Here is a 22,874-nt window from a genome sequence, read left to right as displayed (position 1 = left end):
AGCCGTCCCAAATAAAACCTTAATCATAAGAGTTTGATTTATCAACTCCATATTACAGATGAAAGGTCTACAAGGTAACATGTTTGATTTGTCAGTCCAATATTTTGTCGATAATGGCTATTGTAAGACCATTGCCACTGACCCTTAACCAACTGACCAACTGCTTAGATTGCTTCTTCTTAAGTAGGATCAAGCTAACCAAATGGTAGAATCATCCAGCCACACAATCTAAAAGAAATAATAAATATTTTGATATAATAGGAATAAAGATCAAAATGATCACTCTTTTCAAAATCTATAAATAGACATTAAATTTTCTTACTTAGGGCATTCTTTTTTCCTTTTAATATATCAAAATTATAGCCCTCTTACGTCCAATTAAGGGTTGTCTAGTTGCCTGCAAAGGGAGTGTAAATTTTTTCAAACGTAGGGGTTTTTAAAATATTGGCTTTTGCTTTGAAGTAAAACAAATGCAATGTAAAATTTTAGTGCATTTAGAATGCATCATCTAGTTTATTTTTGATGTATTTAAAATTTTTTTGATTTGAGCGAGTTCTAAATACACAAAAAATTCATTGCAATTGCTTCCACCCGTTGCCACCACACGCCCACCATCTTTGTCCACCCTCCATCCATGTCACCCGCACTAGCCACCCAAAATCGCCGACGGCCACCCGCCACCACTACTGGTCTCCGTCACCGACCAAACCGCAGCCAATGCCAGCCACCAACCACAATCTTTTTTCACTTTAAATTACATTCATTTCATTTCAAATCAAATTAAAAAAATAATCTCATGCATTTCTTTAACAATAATTCAAACAACTCGAAAATATTCATTTTGCACTGCATTCCATTAAATTTTTTTTATAGGCAACCAATCAGATCCTTAATAAAAAGTTGACATCAACCACATATTCTGCTCCTAATTTCATATTTCTCCATTTTAGAATTCACACTGACCTTTCATCAATCAAATACAAGACACTATTACTCTGCCACCAATATTGCGATCACTAACATTAGCCTTCTTCATTTGCTTTCGATGATACCTCCTCAGAAATCTAAACAAGTGAGGCCTTCTGTTATTCATCTCTCCCTTAGAATTTTTCCTTTTCATATTTTTCACCAAAAAATCATATTACCTGCTTGTTTTATTTCACCACTACGATCTTGCAAGTCTTTCCAAATTAAAACGATCAAGAGATCACTCTTTCTATCAACCCCAATTTTAATACATATAAGAAACTGCAATAGGGAGGGGTTCCGACATATACACAATGCATTACTGCTTGATTACATACCGACATCAACAGCACAGAAGACCACATAACTTTTCTTGTAGTCAGAAAAACACAACTTAGGCTTCGTTTAGGACGGCTGTCTTACTGCTTTTTAAAGTAGCTTTCTAAGCTAGAAAGCTACTTTAAGAAGCAGTAAGATAGCTGTCCCAAATGAAACCTCCATCTCACCTCAAAGAAAAAAAAAACTTGATTGCGTCTTCACATATTATTTGGTCAAATGGAAACACTTGCTAAACTTTGCTCCAGCCAGGTTGCTTGAATGTACTAACATGGCCATATATAATTAAACAATATAAGGCAACAATAATGATACAAAGAAATAAATGCAGGTGCTCATGGTACTACAAGATGAACAGACAAATGCAAATTGGCTTATTTTCTTCATAGATAGCGGCAAGAACATAGAAAACCTAAAATTAACAAACATACCAAAATCAACTGAATTCCTCAAGGAACATTCATAACTTGGATTGACTGAAACATGTCAGACAGGGCGATGACAAGGTCTCCGGACTGGATCATACCTCTCTGTTTGAGCAAGGAGAAGGTCCGGTTGAGATTGTTCTCCATATCATCAGAGAATGTGAGACGAAAGGGTATCAAACCCCATTGAAGGTTCAGGCGTCTTCTCACGGAGGTTGAAGTTGTGAATGCAAAGATTGGACAGTCAGGCCTGCAGCGCGAAAGGAGGGAGGCCATATGCCCACTTTTTGTATAAACAAACAGAGCATCAACTTCCAAATAGTTGGCTGCAGAGAAAAATCAGATTTTTAATCAGTAATACCAAAAACGTGCAGATGATTTCACATTAAGGGAAAGATGAGAAACTAAGGTTTTGTTTGGGACGGCTTTTTTCCTACTTCTTAAAGCGACTTTTTAGTATAAAAAATTTAATTTTTGTACTATAAAGCTGCTTTAAGAAGCAGAAAGAATGCCGTCCCAAACGAAACATTAAAAGTATAATCCATATTAAAACAGAACAAAATGTTGTTTGGATGATTCCTTTATGACTATAGTCAATCATTTGTCTGGACGTCACTCACTACTGCCAATTGGAAGACCTTTAGCTTTGGAGTTCAGAGACAATGATGGTGTTACAGAACTTAGTTGCTGGTTGGCTTAAATTTAGGAATTTCTTATTCGTAGTACAGATTTAGGGGTAATTAGTGACTGTTTGCTGGCCTTAGTGCCGTTAGAATCCATTAAATTTGAAAGGATGGATGGAATTCCACGAGTTGGATTTCTTGCTTCCATGTGTTTTAACTGTGGATTTCTGGGGGTGGAGGGGTGTAAAACTGTACCCTCAACACTATGTAGCTCGATGCCATATGCTGACACCTCACTCATAAATCAACCCTTTAAGAGGACTTCATTGAAACATTCCACAAAACATAGAATCCAAATTTTCAAACAAATGGAGCTTGAATGAAGAACATGCAATATCTCATGCAAGGTAATCGTGTTTATCAAACTAATGTAAAGGTAAATACCAGCATCTTAAAAATTACAGCATTTTTCTTATGCTAGAACTAGTCCATGCAAGTACATTTTGTTTTCGAAGATGAAACTTAGCACATATGGTCTGATAGAATGCCCATCATTTAATTGAGATGCAACACGGATGGATTTTACCACGAGAAAATTAGCTAAATTATCAAAAAAATGTAAAATAATGTGTGTAGCTGGGTTGCAACAGTGTGTAAAAAGATTGCTTACCCATTTTAGCAGCTGAATTGCAGATTTCTTCAGAAATTTTGCCCGAGAAGGAAGAAGCAACCTCAGGGAGGTCCATAGCTTCATAATGCTTCTCCTCTCTCCACCACCTTTCAATCCTTAGGCTCACGCTTCTCAGAACGGTCAGAGACTTCTCCGGGAATTGCCCCATGGCTGACTCACCAGATAGCATTAGAGCATCAGCCCTCTGCCGAACTGCCTCTGAAACATCGGCAACCTCTGCTCTAGTTGGTGTAGGATACTCAATCATGGATTCAAGAAGCTGAGAGGCCACAATGACTGGTCTGTTAAGTTGCCTGCAGATTTTGACAACCTTCTGTTGAACTGAGGGAACTTGCTCTAGGGGAATTTGTGCGCCCAAGTCTCCTCTAGCTACCATAGCTCCATCTGAAGAACGGATGATCTCTTCCAAATTTTTCAAGGAATCAAAACTTTCAATTTTTGCAATCACTGAAATCTCTCTGCAAACATAGTTTTGCTCAAATCAAATTCTTATGAAGAGTTGGCTTAAGCATAACTCACAGAAAAACTGTAATGCCTTTATGATCATTTCCATAAGCCTTGTATTAAGAAAGGTTGGTAGGCTTACAAAAGAAACTGCCAGAAGAATGTTGAATATCAAATTGTGGAGGCAGCCACGTCGCATGAATAGATGCATTACAGAACAAATTCTACCCTTAAATAGTATAGCTAAGCCAAATTGCAAAAGTAGCTACTCGGAACTTCCGTTTCAAATAAAAAAATGAAATAGAGGAACAAATTAAATGTCAGCAAATGATTGATCATATTAAGTTTCATTTGGTAGAGCTAGAATTCTCTACAATTCCATGAGCATAAGGACTACATTATGAATCAAACCATAATTCTATATAAGAAAAAGATTTTAATTTATAAAACAGAACAAAAATACATCACCAAAGCCATCCAAACAAAGCCTCAAAATAGTTTAAGCGAAGTTTATAAACAAAAAATAATTGAGGAAAAAATGGAAGTTAGAAGGCCAAGATGCTATGATGCAAATCTGAAAATCTATATTCATTACAAATGCAAATCATGTGTTATAATATCATTTTAGTAATCTGTATGTCTTGGTTCATATTTTCTTAGTTTATTTTTTTGTTAAGATGATGGTTTCTATGAAAAAAAAATGTGTGCTCTAGTGTTTAATTACCTAATTATATTTTATTTATTACTATAAGTTATTTCAATTCAACTCTGTTGAGATGTATTCCATTCCTTATTTCAGCAGAAAACAAGTCCTCCATTTGTCTGATCATTGATTGGGAATTCACTGTTATTTCTACTTGTTGGGTAAACTGATACTATTATGGTCGTTGGATGGTGCTGGACTTCTTCCTTATATGACTCTTTCATCATTTTTCCATTGTGGCAAGTCCCTATAACAATGCTTGGCTTCCTATTTCTCCTTCGAAACCTTCCTACATTGGCCAAGCTAATTGCTCTATTTTCTCACCCACTCAACTTCTGCACTATAGCTGGTGTTTTAACAGAGCGGTCTTCTTCTATTGTCGATTACAAAACTCTAGCAGTCCCAGGAATAGCGAAAAATTGCTGGAAATTTACAATTTTGCTCAAATTATGTTGAAAAATTGTTTTGACTGCAATTCAAAGTTATTGAATTAAACATAGAATATCAAGAACAGATCTTAGAGAATTCTAAGTTGTTTATTTTGATTTTTTTTGGGCTATAAATAACATTTCTGAGTCATGCAAAATTCCCAGGATGATAGAATGGTTGGATAATTTAGAGTCTAAAGGTTTTCGCTTGAGTAGATCTAAAACGGAATATATGGAGTGTAATTTTAGTAGTAATAGACCTAGTGAGGGGATTGTGACTTTGGGCGATCAAGTCATTAATAAGAGTACAGTTTTAGATATCTTGGATATATTGTTCAGAGTGATGGTGAAATAGATGGGGATATTATCAGCAGAATTCAAGGTAAACATAGAATATCAAGAACAGATCTTAGAGAATTCTGAGTTTTTTATTTTGATTTTTTTTTTTTTTGGGCTATAAATAACACATATGAGTCATGCAAAATTCCTAGAATGATAGAATGGTTGGATAATTCTGTCTATTTCACTCAACTCGTGTATCCAATTCGATGTAGATTATTAAAGTGTATGTGAATCTTAAAGACAAACTTCTGATGGATGATTCTCCTAATACCAATGCAAGGCCAAAAAATCTTCCAATTGGTAAGTTTTATGCTTGATCTTTAATCAAAAATGATTTTTGATGGGTTTGTCTGCATGATTGAGAATTTATCAAGTTCAATACTCAATACATATCAATTTCAATTTTATAGTGTAAATCTAATCATTGAGAAATTTTATGTTTCTTTTAAGATTTATTATGAGATTTTAGATTTTAACAACATTTATATTATTATTTAGAAAGAATTAAGTATGTTTCCAATTTCATAGCAGAAGGGATTGATCTTCAGTTAAATTAAATATTAGAAAATGGCAAATCGTGATCTTTTGTATAATTCTTCCACTTACATCAAATTGGAATAAGAGCTTCTAGTTGCATTAATAGGAGGATCACAAATGCATCACTACATTCAGTGGGAGGCATAAACTTGAGAAATTCTTAGAAATGATCTATAATTTGAATTTTGAAATAATTCTTTGAAAATTATTATTTTTTATTTTAAAAGAGTTAAAATTGTTCATTGCGCAGGGCATGTTTTTATTGATGTAGTGTTTCAAACAAAATAAAATCAATATGGGCGTACATGACATGTAAACTTTAAGAACAATATGTCACACAATGTAATATTGAGACCAACGGAATAATCAATTTAAGCGTTATAAAGAAAAAAAATTGGCGTGTTTGTATATTATGATTGATTTACAGATTTTATAATTACAGATGATTTGACTCGAGACTATCTTATTATCATTGTGTTTTATTAAAATTCTTAGGCAAGAGACTAGAGATGACTAAATCAATAATTTATCAATAACCCTAATCAAGCATTAACTAGATCCTTTTAAGGCATACTTTGAACAATTTGTTAGAACAATGAAACTCACAATTAAAGTCCCTAAAAAGACATCTTCACCTTCTCATTTCAAACCTATCAAACTTACACAAAGACTAGAATCGTGCATAATTAAATCTAATATAATCAAAGAAACTATAGTTCATGAATATATTTTGAAGTTGAAATAAATGAAGATTATAATTACTACTAGATTTTTTTTTTAATGTTGTTAAACCTTAATTTGTACAAAATTTAAAATTATTCATAAACATGAACAAATTTAAAATTAAAAATAAAATAAAATAAAAAACAAATTTAAAATTATTCATAAACAGGAACATGTATTTGATGAAGAATTAAATCTAAATTTGCGATTGAGTTTGAGCATGAGATCAATTCTAAATCTAAACATACGCTGGAACATAAACTTCAAATTATATTGAAAGTACAATTGTATTTGAACATAAAGAGTAATTCAAAGCTTAAAACTAATCCCAAATCTGAACTTAAATTTATAATAATAACCATTGAATGGTAACTTGAGCTTCTGAAAGACAGTAAACCTCTTTCTGAATGTGATGTTGAATAAATCGTGCATAATATAGTTGATAAGTCAATTGAACAAACTGATAGAATTATCTCTGAATGTGAAGTAAATAAATGAAACTGGATTCTAAAAGTGGTAACTTACTATTTTTCTAAAACTATGGTTATAAACTTGTTTCTCTTACTAGAATTCATGTGTATTGAATTAAGACTTGTAGTATTAGGTTATATCTTAAGGAATTCCAAAAGTTACTTCTATTGAAGTTCTTTTTGGATGAAAATTCATGAAAATATAAAAGTGTTGAATAATATTTTAGTTTTTCCCTCAATTCTTTTGTGCTATAGGATGTGGATTTATCAAATGCTTGCAAGTATAGAAAACAAACAGAATGATTCTCCCCGTACAGGCAGGAGTGGATCTTCCAATTGGTGATTTCAATTATGGTTATTCAATCTGAGCTAAGCTAATGTGTAATTGGTTTGTGTTCGTAATTAATTTTGGTCAAGTTTGACACATAACAATTTTCATTTTTATATTAAGAACATTAACCTCAATAAGATTAGCTGATAAGATTAGAGAGAGTCGTCTTAGATAGTTTGGACACATAAAATGTCATTCTTCTGATGACTCGGTTAGAATAGTAGATGTATTGGATTTGACTTATGTGAAGAAGTTAGAGGAAGACCTAAAAAAATTTAGCTAGAAAAAATTAGAAATGATCTTTTTTTTTTATTAAATTTAAATGGGACACAATAAAGAGAAATAATTCATGCAGCCAACCACACGTAGTGGGATAAAAGGCTTGATGTTATTGTTTTTGTTGTTATTGAGAACATTAATCGTTATGGAATTTTATATCCATTCTTATATTTCATTTAGAATTTTATATTCTAACATTTTTTATACCATCCTTTAGAACTAACGAAGTGTGTTTTCGAATAACGTATCAAAATAAATTAGTCTTTGCTCAAATCAAAGGTTAGGAAACTGCAAATTATGAGCTTTTGTGTGTTTCCTTACACATGTCAACCCAAAATTGTATTAATGAACCCGAGAGACTAAGATATCCTATATCATGATATCATTTTCAGAGAATCTAGTATATTCAAAGCCCTAATGCACAAAAGTTATACAAGTCGACCAGATAAGATGCCACCCACAGTTTTGTCAGCATTAAGAATGATTGTAGGAGTATTTGGATTGAGGCTTAAACTTTACCGGGCAATGAATTGCTTAAGACATGTTTGGCACCATTTTTTTTTCTTTTTTTCGTTTTTTTCGGTTTTTTTTTTATCAGACTTGATTCTGCTTTTAGTTTAGAGTGAGTGAAGCATACATTTTTACTTATATAACAACAGTTAGCATCTACCTATGATGCACCAACACACCTCTGGAACACGCGTGCCCTAATTAGGTAGGAATAAATATCACATTTGCTTGTATATGCATCAATATGATTATTGAAATACATGATTATTAGAAAAATGAATTTTTTTTTAGAGGCAGTAATGATTATTGAAAACATTTATTCCTACCTGTGTTTGCAATTTTTAGTAACATGGAATAAGAAGAATTTTGATTATGTCTGGAATATCTTTATATGCATGCCTTATTGTAATTCTAGTTGATGGGATTTGTTGAAATAGGTGAAAAGTTAGAATGAAATAGAAAATATTTAGAATATAAAAGATTTAAGATTAATAGAATAAAGATTAATATATGATATCCAATGAATAATTATGGGAGAAATCCAGAGAAGTATAGAAGTAAATAGATATATTCTTTGTGATTTAAATTAGAGGTTAACGAAATATTATGGGAGAGAACTAGCGAATTAGAGAAGTAAATAGATACAAAAGAACCAACTTTCATTATATGATATCTAATGAACTATTGTAAATTTTTCTCTTAATGAATCATAGGTGTAAGCAATGATATTCAATGATGATGATATTAAAGGCCAAAAACAAACCTTTGAAGCTAATCCTAGTAGTTGAAACTTGAATGCTTGATGTTGTAGTAAAAGATTATTTGCTTATATTTTTGTGGTTGTACTAGATATTTTGTACTAAACATTTTATATTATAAGCTAGACAAGTTATCAATGTCATACAAGTATTATTGTTTATAATTTCTAATATGATGTTACATTAATATCTATACACTATATAAAAAAATGTAATGTCATGTCCGCGTCGTACCCGTGTCCTATATTTTCAAAAGAAATCGTGTCCCGTGTCGCTATATCTGTGTCCGTGCATCATAGGCATCTACTCATCAATATCTAAAAAAAGGTTCACAAAGCAAATGAAAAACAAATGAAAATATTAAATTTTAAAACTTAAAGAGACCCGAGAAATATTTTCATGAATTTAACATTATCATTAACCTTACACCACTATTTGGGAAAGGTAAAATAATTATAAAAATTCAAATTGTTGAAAGCAACAGCATATATAATATACAAATAGGACAGCCAGCCATCTGCAGTCACAAAAAATAAAATAGTGAATTAGTAGTTGAATTGATGTCCTCATAATTATTAAGGATGAAAGAAACAATGTTACAAATATCCATGGATTAATAATTAGTTTAAGAGAGTTCAAGGCAGTAATAATTATGTGCTAGCTAGAAACATGTTAATTTAGCGTTTGTTTGGGAAGCTTTTTCATAGATTTATTTAATTAAAAAATTATTACAATAATGTTTAACTAAAATTTTTTTGTTGCTTTTCAAAAACTTTTGTAATAAGGGGATGTTTGGTTGGAAGTAGAATGGGTGTAAAGCAAATGTTGGGTTTTGAAAAGTTTGGTGTTTAGTTGGATGAAAAAGAAATACAAAGTATAGTAAACTTAGTATAAAATAATTTAGTTCATTTTTTAGGAAAATGGTTCTCACTCAATTTTGAGGGAGAACCATTTACATCGCAAGCAAGCTCGGCCACAATCGGCCGCCACGGCACGTCGCCTTTGGCTGCCACCTGTCGTTGCCGCATCCACCATCGTTGTTGCTGCTGTCACCACCCTCCGTCCACCACCACCTCCACTCTCCATCCACCGCCGCCGCCACCCTCCTGTCACCCACCGGTCGTCACCATCTTTAAACTTTACACTACATTCATTTTATATCAAATCAAACAAAAAAAATCATTCACCTGCATTAACTTTATACTCATCCAAACAACATCAAAATATTTTTTTTATACTATATTCCTTTTTACACTGCATTCATTTTTTAAACAACCAAACAACCCCTACATAATTTTTTTATAACTAAATTTGTTAGAGTGTGATAATCATAAGAAAATTATTATCCGAGCTTTTCAAAAGAGAAAAAGTGTATAATACCCATGGTATCATTCAAAAAAAATTATTTTTTTCACAATAATTTTACTGCTACTTTTACAAGAAGCTACAGCAACCCCAGATGAAGCCTTAATAACAAAAGGGATATGAAACATTATCTAAGATATGATTCTGAGGAGGGTCTCATCAGTAGGTGTGAGGTTGACCCATAAGTTCAGGCACTCACAAACACATAACTATTATACTTCTTATAAGTTTTCACTGAAGAAGTTTTAAACGGAACCATAGGCACCGAGGAATTAGTAATTTAACATAGTAAATATTATTTTCTTAGGTTCGAAGTTAATGGAGTCGATCCTTCGAGCTTCTACCAAAATTTTTTCCGGTAAGGCAAAAAACTATTAAAAAGAAAAATAGAAATTTTCTTTACCTGTCACGGCATCGTGCAGCTATGTAACTTTTGAGATGATTAATAACCTCTGCAGACTTCACAAAAGAGATCGCAATAAAATCAACACCTTCAGCAATGCCAAAATCTATGTCCAACCAATCCTAGATAAATTTAAAAGTATGCGGATGAGAAAAATACATTATAATCCTAATAAGATGTTCTAAAACAGAAAATCATGTTAACAAAACTCCTAAAACACCTTCTTTGCAGCCAAAGGACTCAAGTCGGAAGTCTCAAATGCATGAAACCGAAGTATGGACCTAATCTCCCATATTTACAGATCAATGTACATACATAAGAGCCATGCATATAACGAATATATAAATACATAAAAAAAATATGTCAATGTTTTATAAATAGACAAACTAATTGCATAAATGCATACATGAGTTGCCACCTTCAGAATATGACCTCAGCATGGAAACATGCATGAGTGTCCTCTTATAAGATAGCACAAAGTCATATTTTTATTGTACATAAGCAAATTCATTATGAACATTGTATTCTAATGTATCAAACCCATTTAATATGTGATCAATTGAGAGTGACTGCCAATTGCTCAGACATTAACAGTTATATGATGGCATTGGATAATGAGCAAACGAAAAAATCGACTATGACAATTTAGCAAGATTGATGATAAAATAGAAGCCCTCAATATGTCATTAATAGAAGAAAAGCCAAGCCCTACCCTGACAAAGAGACGAGTCTTTAAACAAAATTAATGTATTTGATACAGAGCTTCAGTGAGATGGGCAAATGTACATAGGTAGGGAGGGAGATGTTTAGTAGTAGAAGTAGAGGCATAAGTCCATCCAAGATAGGTCTCTTTATTGTGAGACATGAAAAAAAAAGGACTTGATATAAAAAGTTTTAAAATATTCATTTGATGATCCTGCAAATGGATTCAGAACCATGTATGATTGTTGCATTCTAAGCTTTAAGATATCAATTAATAATGTAGAAAAGAGAAAAAAAAGTAGAAAAACTCCTTCAAACTTTATTGCTAGAGTTTGTAGAAAGTACAAAAGTATATATAGACTTCTCCAGAAAGCTTGCAACTTAAAATAAACAAAGCTATTTACAAAAGAAAAATATTCCTAAGATCCAACGACCGAAATAGGAAGATGAAAAATACATATTATAATCAAAGGGTTATAAGAGGATCAATTTAATAGTTAGAACCCTTAGTCCATGTGCTTAAGAATTCCTACCAAATTGGTTGTCTGGCAAGTCCCACGATCCTTCAATACTCCCCTTCAAACTGAATAGTATACATCTATTATTCTAAATGTGCTTACAGTATTTCGAAAGTGGAGTCGCAGAGTCTTTTGATGAGAATATATGCAAGTTGATTTCCTATTAGCACATATGAAATGCAAATCAACCCACTTTTCAAATTTTCTTTTATGAAATGCCTATTCACCTCCACATATTTAGCATGATCATATTGTACTAAATTATAAGCAATGCTAATGTCATATTTATTATCATAATATATCTTCATTGACCCTTCTCAGTGGATTTTAAAATCTTAGAAAATAAATTTGATCGACCAAATCTCACAAATTCCTTGGTCAATGATTCTAAATTAAAAATCAACGTTAAATTTTGAAACAACAGGTTTTTCTTACTCCATGTTATGAGATTTTCTTCCAAAATTGTACAATATCCATTTGTGATTCTTCAATCCACTTAGGATCCTACAACATCAGCATATTCTTCAATTTGTAAAGTAGCATGCCCATACATGTCAATGACGCAAAATGGTGCGTGCCATGGCAATGGCGCATAGCAAAAGGAGCAAATGGCATGCACTATTTTGTTAATATGTTATAAATTTCAAATTATAAATTATAATTAAATTTTTTAAGATTTATATATTAATATTACTATAAAAATTAATTAATTAAACATTAAATTAATAAAATATCAAAAAAGATTTAAAGAATTTACATTTTTGTAAGATTTCAAGCTGTCATTTTTGCTATTTTGCGGAATTTATGCTAAATTATGCTTAAATTCTACTCAAATATATTTATTTAAGTTTTTGTAAGATTTAAATTGTCATTTTGCTATTTGGCAGAATATTTATGCTTAAATTTTGCTCTAATCAACATATATTTTGCTATTTAATGGTATTTAATATTAATGAATATACTTTTTAATTATTTTATATTATGCATCATATTTAAAATGGTGCACGCAACCCAATGTGCTATGCATTATAGCTCTATAGAGAACTTTGCGCTATGATACACCATTCGTCATTGATGTGGGCTCCGAAAATTCACGCCTCGACCTCTCCGAGCCTGGTTTTATTGACAGGGAGAGTTTTAACGAGTTTAGGTTCTTGGGTAAATTTTCAAAAGGCATATTAGGTTTTAGATAATACACTACCCAAAGATTTCGTCCTCATTTGCAAGGACTTTATGATTTGAGTTTTGGTTTCCATAAGCACAAGCCCCTAGCTAGGTTAATTACCACTCCCGATAACGAGAGAGAACTTACATAACGTATAATAACAACAATTTTAGGATTTAAATTTTGGAGTTTAAGATTTAAAATTTATCATTGAATACTTAAAAAGGGTGATGGAGGAATGAAAACGGGCCCGTTCAATATCCTATAGTTCCGTCATCCCGGGATGACATGGACCCTCATCTATTTAATCAAAGGAGGTAGTAGACCTAACATGACAAAAGAAACCTTATTGGCAGTCATGGGTTGCTTCGTCCAAGAATATCTTATAGACCTGAGGTGGATATTTGTCTAAGGTGATGAATTTGAGTCAATATTAATTAACATAAGGCTTTATATCTATTAGAGTGCACCCTATAACTGATTACTCAATGGGATTTTAAACATTAGGGAACATACAAGCTTTGGCCATGATCGTAATACGGCCGTGCCATTTTAAAGCAAAACCATCTAATCAGAGGACACATATCACGTCTCTACAGGAAATAAATCAACTGAGAATGAATTATATTAATACATGCCATAAGATATCTGCTCCTTGTGAGCTAAAATTATTCTTCAATTCATCATCCTTGTCAAACCATTGCAAAGTATGGATGAATTTTTATTTTAAGTTTTTGGTGATTAAATTTTCATTTAAATGTTTAGATTTTAAAATTTTAATAGGATTCGAGCATTGACCCCTCCGGTTTGATATTTACGCTCAACGCAGCCACATCATCAGGGTGACTTCAAATATTTTAATGAGTCCGCAAATCATTCTCTGATCTTGCATTTAGGAGTTTGACATAAAGATCAGAATACATGTGGAACATATTTTAGCATTTTCATTACACTTATATAAGGTGTTTTGCATTCTCATTACTTTTGTATAATGCATTTTACAATTTCATCAAATTTGCAGTGATGTATCTTATAATTGTAATATGTTGAGTGTTACATTTGAACATAAAATTTGTTTGAAGATGTGTATAATATGCTTGTGTGATCATTGATGTTCATGATTTGAGAGTGGCCTGGGCAATTTCACAATTTCTTTAAATACAAAATCTTATTGAAATATGGGAATTATTAATTCTTCAAATCATCAAATTGGGGTTGCTCATCATTACTTGTTTCACTGGAATTCTCCTTACTTTCAAGTTGTTGCTCATCTCTAATAATTTCCTTAGAGTTGTTCACATTATCTAATTGTTTTGTTTGAGATTATGCAGAATTCTAATTCTTATTAATTAATAGTTAATCATTGCCTATAGTTCCATTAGAGCTATATTCAGGATTATTGTTCTTTCTCAAAATTTGTCCCTAGATCAGAATTTTGCTCCTTGTTTCCTCCTAGCTCATTATTCATAGATTCATTAGGATTATGCCATGTTCGACTCCCTGTAGTTATGAATTTTGAAAAGTGATCCAGCCTGAAAATATTAAAGAGACGAGAGATTATAATTTCACCTCCTCGTTCCCTTTTGAGTAAAGATAGCATCATTGCTTACTCGCTATCTCCAAAAAAAAAAAAAAAAACCTTGAAACTATAAAATAAATATCTATCATAAGAAATTGAAAACTTGTAATTTACAGAAAATAGTCCATCTTTTTTACGAACTTAAATCTTCGACCAAATGATAGGAGTTGATGAATTTAGTAAGAAAACTTGACCTGTGCAGATCAACAATTATTTGACCGAGCAAGTAGGTTATAAAGCGTTAGACCATAGATAGTAAAGAGAATGGCCCACATGTAAAATAAAACAAATAAGCACTACATGCATGAAACATTCATGGATACAGACCAGTCAACACAGCCTAGTTCATTAACCTGCAGAATTAGATTAAAGAATTAAACAAAATATTTAATTTAACAGCTTGCGTCCAGTTATAATCATAATCATAATAATAAAACATGGGTTAAATTTCAAAATAGTCATATATGGCCATTGTAGTCTCAGATTATAATGTTGCTCCAATTTAGTCCCTCGGCTATATAAGATTGACCCAAAATAATTTCTTTGAGACTAAATTAGGATGAATTTTGAAAGTCAAGGGACTAAATTGGGATCAATTTTATATTACAATTACAATATAAGGGACTATTTCGGATCCATTTTATATAGTTGAGATACTAAATTGAGACAACATGATATACTAGGATAAAATTGGCCATAATAGAATAGTCTGGGGACTATTTTGAGATATTTCTGAATAAAAGAATTACAATAAATAAAAGAAAATCAGTTGGAATAGTATATTTTCAAGAACATCGTGATCTTAACATAAAGTTTGTAATTGAAAATCCTTTTCGCATGTTTAGATGATACGCCAAATAAATATGAATACTTGTAAATAATTTTTTGTCCTTATTCGTGAAAAGATCAAAATAATTCATTGACTCTTTATGAATGACCAAAATAGTCCCTAACTATATTAAAGAACTGTTTTGATCCCTAAATTCTTTAAAGAGGAACCAAACTAGTCCCACCATGGGACTAATTTGATTCTTTTTTAAAAACTTGAAGAATCAAAATAGTCATTTAATATAGTTGGGACCATTTTGACCCTTCATAAAAAATCAATAGACCATTTTGATCATTTTCCCTATCTTATTCATCGTTCATCCACGCTTTCAAGAAGATATGAATCTCAACTCTATTCATGTGGATTAAAAATTTCGATTGACTTTCAAAACAATTTTTTATCAAAATATGCTCTTTTTTTTTTTTTTTGATCAAACATCATGAGAATCCTATTCATCACGCAAGTAATTGGGATAAATGGCAAGGTAGACTAAAGCATATCCACGGTAGAAGATCAATGATTACGTACCCACCTTGGAGGAAATGGTTGGGAGCATGGCATTACGCTCTTGGACTAGGCTACCATCTCGCCAGAAAGTAAGATTCGCCCTAGGCAATAATAATCCTGGATCAGTGCATCTGCATTTAACATCAGGACCAACCTTCTGAATCACCTCAAATCTGACCATTCCTCCATCCACAAGAAGCTCGTCACCAACTCTAACATCTGTCACACATGCGAGAAAATTCAGACTGAAGAAAACAAAATTGATCTGATGTTTTCTGCCAGTATAGAACATGATCCACTTATATGAGTATAAACATTCTTCGACATGCCTTCAGCAAAACCATCATAGCTCACATTGATGGTCCGTTCTGGAAGAGGTGATTTAAAAGCTCTCACACTAAACGTCCAAATCTCACCGTCCTGCATAAGATTCCATGAATTTTAGACATCCAAAACATAAGATCAAATGCATATCTATTTAGTCTGTTCAAGCACTGTATATAGTCACAAATCATGAATGCACAGCTCATAAACCCTTGCAAACCAGTATTTAAGCTACAATAGGGCCAGTAATGTCGTGTGGAACAAAAAAAAGGGGCTGTGTGGCCACAAATAGGATGGAACTCGAGTAGGATTTATTAAATTTTGTAAATGAGGGTTTATTAAAACCTAAGAGCGCTAAATTCTGAAAAATGTTTGATAAGTCAGATGTTAAATCAAATTAATTTTTAATTAATTATTTGCCTATTTGCATCTGAATTTAGATTTTAAATAAATATGAAATTTAATTAGACGCATGAAACATATGATAGGAACTGATGCTAAACTTAAACCTTTAGAAAATTAATCCAAAACACATCAAGAAGCCTATAAAATGATATTATTACAATTTAAATATAATTAAATGCTGCTTTTAGCTACTGATTTTCTTATTAACAAAAATATCAATAAAAACTGTTTGAAATAATTAAGAAAATTAGAATTGTCAACAACAAATTAGTTAGTCACTTTCTGTTTCTAAGAACATGTAGTATAATATTATAAACAATAATAAATATAAGTAAATATAAATTTCTTACTCTCAGAAATATCACTGACAAATTTTAAGGATAATTAAAAATTTAAAGGTTTAAACCTAAAATTAGTTAGTCATTTTTTTGTATTTAAAAAATATTTCATCTGATATTATAAAGTAGAAAGACCATCAACTTATTAGTCATTGGCAAAATTCTTAAAAAGATCACCATTCCCGTAAAATTAAGGTTAAGAAACACAGCAACAATAACAACATCAAGCATGGGTCGGCTACATGAATCATTTTTCTCTATTTTGTCCTGTTAAAAGTCAAGTTCTCACTTAAATCTAATAAATAAAGGTCATTTCTAATATTTTTTAGCCAAGTCTTTTTAGGTCTACCACTACCTTTCTTAGCATAGGCCAAATCTAATACATCTACTTTCCTAATAGGGTCATCGGAAGGCCTCCGCTTTATATGACCAAACCATCTAAGATGACTCTCTCTAATCTTATAAGTCACTAGAGCTACTCCAACCTTTTCACAGATAGGCTCATTATGTATCCTATCTCTAAGAGTAAATCCACTCATCCTCCTGAGCATCCTCATCTCAGCAACACTTAACTTAATATTATGTTTCTCTTTTAATGGCCAACATTATGTGCCATAAAGCTTAAGAAACGCAAATTTAAAAAAAAAAAAAGGTCAAAAAAGCAAAAATGGAATCCAAATTTTAGGCATTAGGGACAAAACAAATAACAGATTTTGGTTTTCTAAGAAAACCTATTAATTTTTCGTTTTCTAAGAAAACGCAAAACTATATTTTGGTTTTCATAGAAAACTTAAAAATAGATTTGCATTTTCTAAAGAAAATACAAAGTTATTTTCGATTTACTAAGAAAATTGAATACTGCTTTACATTTTCTTCAGTTAATCCCCTGCCCCACTTTGTGTTTTCTTCATTGTTCATCCCTCACATTTGTCTGCCATTCATGTCAATCACGGAACATTTTTGCCAAATTTGATTTTTTGTGTGCTATAAATAGCATCAGATTGAAGCCAAAGAGAGCACCTGTAATATCTAAGGCCGGTCCAAGCATTTCTCTTGTCGAAACGCACGCCCTAGAGCCGTGCGAACCGACCCCTCCCACTCCTCCTTCGCCCGGATTGCAACCAACCGCACGCGATCAGCAGCCCGCTCGAAAGCCTCTTTCCCCTTTTGCGCAATCGCGATAATTTCGCAATACCTCCGCCCCTTTCGATTCTCCCACTCCATGCTCTCTCTCTCTCTCTCTCTCTCTCTCTCTCTCTCTTTCCATTTAAGGAGGCAAAAGAAACTTAGGGCAGCGAATTTTCCTTCTCCCTCCTGCAGCAGGTGCCAGATCTCTCCCATATCCTTCCTTTTCATTTCTCTCTCACAAATAATAGTCGTCAAGAACCCTCTCCTACTTCTTCCTTGGCAACAACCTCTCCTCCCTACAACAGCCTTTGGCGAACGTATCCCAATCTCCTCTTATTCTATAGTAAGTTCATTTCCTTCTCCTCCTCTCTTTCTTCTTCTTAGTGTTAGTCACCAAATTAAATAGTTTTTTTTGCTTATAGTGAGAATCAAGTTTTTGATTCATTTTGATTTTGTATATCCTTGAATTTCTAGTATTTGGATTTGGCTTGTATGAAAGAAATCCTTATTTGTGATTAATAATTCAAGTAGATTAAATTATATAGTCTTGATCTTTTCATTATCTCATACATATTACTTTATTAATTAATTTGTTGGGAGGAAACTTTTAACTTATTATCAACTAATCTGATTAGAATAATTATAAGGTTAATAGTAATATTTGCAATAGTTAATGTTAACGCTAACATAGTAGCTAAAGTCATTTAGCAGGAATGTTTTCAAATGTGTCTTTATAATTGCTTTGTTCTTGCCTGTAGGACCTTCGAATAATAGTCCTTGTCGGTTGATTATCATATAGACTTGAAGTTTCGTGTCGCTCGCCTAAAGATAAGTAATTGTTATTTATTTTGGTGTAAACGTACCCTTCTTTGCTAGTCGCGTAACCCGTGCTATTTTGTGAGTCTCCTAGTAGCAACTAGGGTATGTGGGAGAGCTGATCTACCTCTCGAATAATAGATCAATTGTATCATGCTTTGCTTTTAAAGAAGAAATCCAAAAAAAAACAATCATTATCTTGAGTTCCTACGCTTTTCTTCTCTTTTGTTTGTTATTTTACTCCCAAGATGCATCATCATGTTAGGTGAGGAAAAAAAAGACAATTCCGCCCTTGGAAACCCTTGATCCGATGGCTAAAAAAAAACACTTCATGCTACCCTTGAAGGCTTAATGAAAAAGTGATGTCCTTGCATGCATTTTCAGCCATTGGATTAAAAAGTATTTGATTTAGATGTCAAATCCTAATAGCCATGAGGAAATGGAAAAACCATCCTAACTTTAGCCATTTTGAATGGATAACTATGATGGTTTATATGATTTAATGATTATTTAAGGTTAAATTTAAACTTTGAATTTCAGTTTAATTTGATTTTAAACGAAGTTGAGTGGGTTTTTTTATATATTAATTTCTTTTCTTTTCCTTTATTTAATATTTTTAATTTTTATGTTTTAATTTAAAATTTTTGTTTATTAAATTTATTTAATTTAAGTTTTAACAAGAGAAAATTTCTTTATATATATTTTTTAAAAATAATTTTTGAAGATACCTATGACCGATTGCCCAAAACGAGGTTAACTCTCAAATTTGGAATGGTTTTCATAAACATAAACATGGTAATTTCATCCAAAACAGCAATTTTTAGGCATTATGATGAATTCTTAAGTATTAAATCTAAATTACATTCCTAACTATTAATCATCCAGCAGCCCACGAATCCCTGGTTAGTATTCAAGCATAATTGAATCTAAACTTTCATTATAGGGTAGCTATTCTCAATTACGAACTACAGCACCAAAGCTCATGAACTTCAATTTTCATATAAAATAACAATTTATAAAGACAAGAAGTAGCTAGCAATCAGTTAAGATGGTGCATTCACTGAATATCAATAAAGAGGCTGTTTGATATCCTATTTTAGGCAGGCTATAGGCAAAATTTAGCTTAAATCCGGCAAATTTAATTTTATGGATTTAAAATTTAACTATTTGACAAATCTTTTTTGCAACCTCATCATTGATTCCATTCAGGATTTATCAAATTCCACCACTCATAGGATTTAATGTATTTAAGAATTTCTCCACTCACAAATCTTAAATCCTAAAACAATTGGCCAGACAATCTGTCAGGTCTTAGCAAGATTTAACATTTGTTATGCCAAACCTTTTTTCAGCTTTAAGATGTCTATTTTAAGTGTTTGGCAGGATTTAGCTCAAATCCTGCTACCAAACAGCCCCTCAAAATATAATAAATCGGGATTTACTAAATCCTACTTGTAGCCAAACAGATCCTAACATTTCCCATACTACAATCTCGCATTTCCACCGGATGAGGTGTAAGAAATTATTAGCTATGTAATAATATACAAGAAAACTTTGCACCTCTGCCTTGGCCGATGCGAACCCGCCGAGATCAGCCATGTGGATCTCGCTCCCCTCGGTGTCCATCATGACTGCGACAGCGAACCCCTTCTCCTCATTAAGCCTGCGCACCTGGCGAATGACCTGTCTGTGCCATTCGTGCGTGCCGTGGCACATGTTCACCCTCGCAACGTTCATTCCACCGACGGCCAACGCTTCCATCTGCTCCGCGCCGCAAGTAGCTGGGCCGATCGTACAAACCAGCTTCGTCCGCCGCGTGCTCCGGAATCCGTTCTCCTTGAGCTCTGCCTCGGTGACTGCGTCTACGTCAATAGACGACGCAGCAGCCGCAATGGCGACGCCGGCGATGCCATCGTCCGATTTGAGGATTTCCGGAGAGGGATTGAGATCCGACGAAGAGCGATGCGCAGCCGCGGAGGCGCGGGGGTGGCGGAGGGGCGGTGGGCGGAGAGTGTGATGCGCGGGGAGGGAGATTGAGGCGAAAGAGCGGGTGTGGGCTAGAGGAAAGAGAAATTGGAGGGATTGAACAGCCATTTGTTGATTGGAAGCTTGTGAGGACCCTAGCGGTGGAGATGCCGGAGGAGACGACGGAAGAACCCAGAGCGAGGAAAGAGGAAGGCTTTGTTTGTTGTTTGTGGTTGTTAAAGATAAATTTGGGGGAGACGATGTTTACGAAGTTAGAGTGACTGTGATTTCTGAGTGATTCGCTCGTCAGAGATTCAGGGGAACGAAGGGAGGCTTTAAGCAAGCTTGTAAAAATAGGATCGTATATAAATTGAAATAAGGTGAGTATGAAGATTTAATGATTTGATCAGATTAATCATTAGTGTATATATATATATATATATATATAACCCGGTTTTCATATTTGTCTGGACCGATAACTTTGCAAGTTCACGACTGAATTGGCCGGTTCGGTCTTATTTTAAAAACAGTTGTTTTAAGTGCATGCCACTAGTCTTCCTATTTTTCATTTATATTTTATAATTTAGATTTTTAATATATTTATTATTTAGAGATTAAATCTATAGAAATAAATATAAAAATTTTGATGCTAAATATATAAATTATATCTTAATTAAATATTATGTATGTATTTTTTGAGAAAATGAGCATTAGTTTTTTAAGTATCAAGTGTATTGTTTAAATATATAAATAAATAAATAATCATTATTCATAGTCATTTATTCGCTCGATATCTTGCTCGACTTTCTCCATTATTGTTAGTCATGCTTTTGCTCGAGATTTATTTGCTCATGAGGAACCATAGTAATGTGCTTCGATATCTCTTTGTTCCTTGACAACTTCAACATATGTATATGGGTCCTATTTTTTTTTTTTAATATTTCTATGGAGTATCATAAATTAAATAAAGTTATTTAATGGAGATCTAATATAGAACTAGATGGGGTATAAAAATGTCTCAAATCATATTAAAACATGTGTGTGAAACATGTTTGGATATTGTTTGAACCATGGTCAAATATTGTTCGAACATGTTTGAATCTTATTCGAACTATATTATTCCATAATTATTTGAATCATATTTGAACCTTGTTCAATTATGTTTAGATGTGTAGTGAACAATTTCATACTGTTTTCTAAAACAGCTTTTTAGTATTAAATTTTTTAATTAAAAGATTTTTTTACTAAAATATTATTTTACAGAGCAGCAAAAAAGTTGTCCTAAAGGAAGCTTAAGACTTCGTTAGGAGCGACTTTCTTACTACTTCTTAAAGCAGCTTTTTAGTATAAAAAATAATTTTTTTGTATTAAAAAGCTGTTTTACGAGCAGTAAGAAAGCCGCCCCGAACAAAACCTAAGTTCGATTAAAATTACAAAATAAGCCAATTCACCGTCTTTCACTGGCGTATGTGATGAAGTAGATGATGATTTGTACATAAAACATGTCAATCTAGTTGATGTTGTAAACATACACGCTACAAATTATAGTGATATCCTAGATGCTTCAATACTAAAATGAAAATTAAACATTATAACCCCATTTTGTGTCTACCTGAAACTAACAAATAAGTGATATATTTTAACTCTTAGTATATCTTGGGGAAAAAACTAACCATTCAAGTTATGCAAAATTCATGGATAACTTCTATCACAAAAGTGTTGGTGCCTAATAGTACTTTCAATTCAATTATTCTTGATGCAATAGCATCATGTTTGAGTTTGTCCTCAACTCAATAACAAGTTGGCTAACTTTTTTAGTGTAAAGTGGAGTTAAAGCAGATGTTGCACATTTATGTTATGGAAAAAAAATTTCAATTCGAGGTGAAAAAAAAAAATTAAGTAAAGAAGTATAATATATTTTTGTACTTTGGAGAAATGCTCGAGAAACATGCTAGCTAAGAAATTGGTAAATTTAAATATGATTCACAATAGTAGTCTTGAACCAGAGAACATTTATACCTTGAATGTTAGATAAAAAGACTATTAGTATGCTCAATCATGACTTAATGGATATATAATCAAGATGAGCTCAATAGATTTGATCCTAACATGAAGTCAATATGAACAGAGTTTGAATTTGTGGTGGTGGTGGAAAATGATAGCATTTGGAAATACTTATCTAATAGCATTTGAATTTGTGTACTAAAAAACTAATGAGAAGTTAATATATTTCATAATCACATTGAGCTAGTTGATAAGCATAG

At 32.5% G+C, this 22,874-nt stretch overlaps 1 protein-coding gene across 1 annotated transcript; it reads right to left on the bottom strand.

Moving 5' to 3' along the window:
- Positions 1-1,481: 1,481 nt before the first annotated feature.
- On the bottom strand, positions 1,482-20,988 carry LOC110110029 (pyruvate kinase isozyme A, chloroplastic-like). Its single transcript, XM_020841312.2, has 6 exons — positions 20,206-20,988; positions 15,964-16,054; positions 15,660-15,853; positions 10,335-10,456; positions 3,021-3,499; positions 1,482-2,053 (listed from the first exon to the last, which is right to left on the bottom strand). Exons 1-6 carry the CDS (start codon positions 20,737-20,739, stop codon positions 1,752-1,754), a joined length of 1,722 nt encoding a protein of 573 aa, XP_020696971.1. The 5' UTR covers positions 20,740-20,988; the 3' UTR covers positions 1,482-1,751.
- Positions 20,989-22,874: the final 1,886 nt, after the last annotated feature.

Source organism: Dendrobium catenatum, unplaced genomic scaffold (assembly GCF_001605985.2).
Source record: "Dendrobium catenatum unplaced genomic scaffold, ASM160598v2 fragScaff_scaffold_133, whole genome shotgun sequence".
Lineage (NCBI taxonomy): Eukaryota > Viridiplantae > Streptophyta > Magnoliopsida > Asparagales > Orchidaceae > Dendrobium > Dendrobium catenatum.
Note: the sequence above shows the minus strand (reverse complement) of the source record. Positions and strands in the feature narration are given on the sequence as shown.

Excerpts from the sequence above, each read along its gene's own strand:
- LOC110110029 (XM_020841312.2), bottom strand. The coding sequence starts at position 20,739 with ATGGCTGTTCAATCCCTCCAATTTCTCTTTCCTCTAGCCCACACCCGC. Across the intron at positions 15,854-15,963 it reads CTATGATGGTTTTGCTGAAG|ATGTTAGAGTTGGTGACGAG; the intron begins GCATGTCGAAGA and ends CATGTGTGACAG. Across the intron at positions 10,457-15,659 it reads TCCCAACCATTTCCTCCAAG|GATTGGTTGGACATAGATTT; the intron begins GTGGGTACGTAA and ends AAATTTATCTAG.